Genomic DNA, 4,881 nt, shown 5'->3' with positions numbered 1-4,881 from the left:
ACCTTGATGTTGAGTGTCATATATGATGTTTATGGATAATTAACCTTAGCTCAACGTGTTCAACACTGGATAGCCTTAACCCTAAGTGCTCTTCTTCCTTTCTGCTGACTTACTGTTTCCACTCTCTATCCCAGGAGCTTTAATAGGAGCAGCTGGGGCTTAGGATAGGCTCCAACCCAAATTTTACTGGGCGCCAACGTTTCTTTGTTGTGACCGGTAAAAGAGGAGAGCACCCCCCGGTGGGACTTTAAAGGTCATCCAAAAATAGTACACTGCTGTTAAGCAATGAGAAAGAGTTTTTATGTAAAAATATAATTTTATTCAAAAAAAGTAAAAAAAAAAAAAAGACATAATACATACATATGGACAAAAATGGGTGGCTAGCCCTAAAATGACAACATCCTATGATAATCAGGTACAATGTAACAGTACAACAGTTGTTGTGACCGTTGCATCAGCACAAGTCACTGGAGGCCAGCCAGGCTGTGCAGGTGGGGGGGGGGGGGGGGGGTTGTTAGCAAAAGTATGATCATTGAAGGACAGGCTGTGCTCCCAGGACAGCCAGAAAACTGGCTATTTGGGGATGGATGTGTTCTCATGCCTAGCGTAGTCCGTTTGAAACAGGAAAGCAGGGGGCCTGGCAGGATCACCAGGTATTTCACACATAAGAAGTGATACAAAGAGAACTTTTTAACACAACTGCATGGTACAACAGACACATATTATGAAGATGAAATGTTGGGGTTGGAGTTTAGATGGCAGGGACTGCTGCTTGTGAGTAAAGCATTGTGTAGTAGGGTGATGCAGGACAAATTGGAGGCCCCCAGGACCTCAGGATTTAGGTGGAAAGGTGGGACAGCCCTGCACAATCTGGGATTGTTGAGAGATATGAACCAATGAGAAAGTCTGTCTCATCTATGCATAAAAGCAATGGTGGAAAGGAAAAAAAAAATATGTGTCCTCCTTTCCTGTCCTTATAAACTTATTTTCTTCACAAAAATGCAGTAGTCTTCAGAGGTTGTCTTAAAAAAAAGGGGTTAGTAGCAAAATAGAACCCTGTGCTATTTGGGTGCCTTGTGATTACTGATGACATCACTACACACAGGCATACATCACCATAAATACTTTTTTCATTCACCTCCACTATATTTAAACTAACCCAACTGCCCTGCACATATTGGTGCTCTTCAATGGATGGAGTGATCCTTTAAATATAGAAAAAAAAATACATTTTTTAAAATAGTAAAGACACTTACTTTGTACCACAGCTATATATCCCACTGTCATTTGCAGATGTTGGTAGAAACCATATGTTTTTCCCAACAATATGTACTCGGTGGCTGTCATTTGATGAGAAATATTGACAATCAGTCATCCTACACCATGTAACATTGACCTCCGATAATGGACAATCGAGAACATAAGCTTCACCTTCCTTGGCAGAACAATTCCTCTGACAATTAAATGCAGCTGCATGACAAATAAAAGACATTTTAAAAAGTAAGGGCAATAGCATTTAGGGTCACTACTAGTATGGTTTATTTGTAAAGAATTACTCGCAAAGAAGTTCATGTTCCTCATTACAGTTTTAAAAAAAAGACCTAATCACTTAGGGGTCTATTGCTAAATGTTTTCACTCAAGATTCATACATTTTCAATTCGATTTAATTTAAAAAAAAAAAAAAAGTGTGAATCATGGGATACATTATGTAAATCTTGCCTGCAACATTTATAAATAGAAGCCTTGTGGTTGATGCTATTAAATTATTTTTTCCATGTGTGCCTGCTTTTCTCATTCAGCAATTATTCCAAACTATACTGAGAAGAAGTAATTTGTCTTTGAAACGATCTAATGCCCCAGGAGTGCTGTGGTCACTGGGGGGTTCCTCTTAGGTGTAGCCACACAGTGCTTAATGCTGACAATTGAAGCTGGCACCAATAAGGAGAACTATCTCCTGACTGGCTGTAGCCTGGCACTGCACGTGAAACCCAGAGTGCTGAGGATGGTGTGCCACAGAGAAGACCCAGCACTGGATTGTGAAACAGGTGAGTACTATACAAATCCAAATACTATACAAATCTATTCTATCCATGCCTTTATGGACCTTGCTTTGTGCACTGGTGTGCAGTCATGTTGGAACAGGAAGGAGCCAACCCCAAACTGTTCCCACAATGTTGCGAGCATGAAATTGTCCAAAATGTCTTGGTATGCTGACGCCTTAAGAGTTCCCCGCACTGAAACTAAGGGTTCAAGCCCAACCCCTGAAAAACAACCCCACACCATAATTCCCCCTCTACCAAATGATTTGAATCAGCGCACAAAGCAAGCTCCATAAAGACATGTATGAGCGAATTTGGGGTGGAGGAACTTGACTGACCTGCACAGAGTCATGACCTCATCCCGATAGAACACCTTTGGGATGAATTAGAGTGGAGACTGCAAGTCAGGCCTTTTCGTCCAGCATCAGTGCCTGACCTCACAAATGCACTACTGGAAAAATGGTCAAACATTCCCATAGACACACTCCTAAACCTTGTGGACAGCCTTCCCTGAAGAGTTGACGCTGTTATAGCTGCAAAGGGTGGGCTAACTCCATATTGAACCCTATGGACTAAGACTGGAATGCCAACAAAGTTCATGTGGGTGCAAATCAGGTGTCCCAATACTTTTGGTAATATAGTGTACTTTGCATTTCATTTATCCTTTAGGATAAATATGCGAAAATGACTAACTTACATAGCAAAATTTTAGAACACACATATAAAAAACAAGACTTGGGTAATTATTTTGTAAACTCAGATTTATTCGAAGTACTTACAAATAAAAATGCAACTAAAAATTAGAATCGTGCAGAGCAGTCCCATTACAAACCTGAAGGATAATTAAAAAGAGACAGATGTTAGAATTCAAGCAAATTAGCCACTGTTTTTTCATTCTTTACATTTCATTTACAGGTGTTGTAGTTATAATTTTACAATAGCTAGCACCTATTTATAAACTAGGTAATTTAAGCTAAAAATTTCTTTTTTTTTTTTTTTTTCAACAGAAACGTTTTTATTAATTCCAAAAACAAGTTACAAACAAAAAAATACAAATTTCTTTTTTTTGGCCCCTGGGTAATTTATAGCACTCTGATATGCATTATTACCCAGTTAGACAACATTTTTATCTGAATTCATTTTATTTAATGGTGCAGGTTCACTGCGGCCATAATTTAAGGTTTGTGGTTGGCTTAGAAGGACCAGTAAGAAGGCTTTTGGATAAACGAGTCTTCTCACTATAAAAGGGGTGAGGTTAAAGTGGTCAATCGACAATGTGTTTTGAGTGTGATAAAGAAACCATGATGGGGAATATTGCCGATAAAGTGCATAAGGAGAGATTAGTGAAGGGCTTGTAGGCAGGTCTGGTAAAGTAGACTTAAGCCCATACCGAATGTCAGGTAGGTTGCCATAGGGCTGTTTTAGTCTCAGTAGAGGTGTTGGAACTTTCCTGTCCTTCCTCTTAAGGAAGGACTGTCCCAACTCCAACACTGCTCTCTGCTCCATTTTTCAAAGATGAACTTAGGGGAAAACAAAATTACCCTCGCAGTGGGGTCCAGGGTTAACTGTCTATTCCTAGAGTATCTGGAAAAAAAACACTTTTTCTTACCTGCACTCGACTCTTCTCCCTGATGTTCTAGATTGTGGGCAGTTCTTAGACGTCCTCATGTACAGTCTTGTATATAAGGATGCATTGTACATTGCACTTTGCATTGTCCTGGATGACGTCACAGCATCCATGACCCCTGGGACCACCAGGAGATAAAGGTCTGGGGTCCGATCTTTTAGAATACAGCAGTTCACAATGCAAAACACAGATTAGCCACTGCAAAGTACACCAGAGCTCACATTCTAATATAAAAGAAACTAGGGATTCACTGATACTTATACTGGTATCGGTGCCGATACTGAGCATTTTCACGTGTTCTCCTCCTGAAACCAATACTTTGCGGTGTGATTTGTGTCAATTCAAAATGAATGAGCACAAATTGCACTGCAAAAAATGCAGTACACCTCCAGAGGCCGAGATTTTCTTTCATCGACGGAACTGGGACACCTATGCAGATTTTGCATTTGACCAGATATGTATTAATGTGAGAAAAACATTCTTAATAAACTGCCCACTAGATGGTGCTGATCCCTTTCTATACACACACACACACACACAGGAGCAGTGAGGGAAATTGCATGTGATTTGTACAGGAATCGCTCCACGATCTTGTTCAAATCCAATGCGATTATTTGCATGGTGATTTGCGCCCATTTATTTTGTATTGATATAAATCACACAGCAAAGTATAGGTAATCTGCATCAGCGAGTACTTGAACGAAAGTACCAGTACTCATGCTTGCCGAAAAAAAACCCAGTATTGGTGCAACCCTAATGGAAACCATGATGATCCCCTAAAGAAACTGAATTGGCAATGCACAGGCAAAAAAGAGCATTCTTGATTATACCTAGACTACAAACAAGCAACTGTTAGAGTATGTGGGAAGCAAAATGGGCAACTTTTAACTTTTATACAGCCCATTCCCATATATCACATCGTGATTTCATTGTTCTGCAACTAGGTGTAGATGTTATGTTTGATGGCTGCATATTGTAATCTTCTGTTGGTTGCATGTGACTTACATGCTTATAATGTCGTTTCATCTCTCTATGTGTTCCCGTCTATCAAATCTTAAAATGCTCTGTCTATAAAATTAGAAAATTAGAACTATAGGCAATACTTTTTTTTTCATTATAGATAGAGAAAAGGAGGGTTATAACTTAGGTTTTGTTTTTGCCATCTGCGTCCCACTGAGGAGATTTACCTACACTTCCTATTCCATGGCAGAAAC

General features: G+C 39.6%; 1 protein-coding gene across 1 annotated transcript in view; it reads right to left on the bottom strand.

Annotated features, from left to right (window-relative positions):
* LOC309548143 (interleukin-1 receptor-like 1) overlaps window positions 1-3,546 on the bottom strand; it is a gene marked incomplete at both ends in the record, with an annotated part of 63,825 nt that extends 60,279 nt beyond the window's left edge. Inside the window, 3 exons of the mRNA XM_082248107.1 lie at window positions 1,257-1,470; window positions 2,820-2,872; window positions 3,431-3,546. Of these exons, the coding sequence (XP_082104233.1) occupies window positions 1,257-1,470; window positions 2,820-2,872; window positions 3,431-3,546 (383 nt within the window). The remainder of the gene's footprint in view (window positions 1-1,256; window positions 1,471-2,819; window positions 2,873-3,430) is intronic.
* Between the last annotated feature and the right edge of the window lie 1,335 nt (window positions 3,547-4,881).

The sequence above is a fragment of the Pelophylax lessonae genome (genome assembly GCF_965119305.1).
Source record: "Pelophylax lessonae genome assembly, chromosome: 2".
NCBI lineage: Eukaryota > Metazoa > Chordata > Amphibia > Anura > Ranidae > Pelophylax > Pelophylax lessonae.
This window is presented reverse-complemented; position numbering and strand designations above follow the sequence as displayed.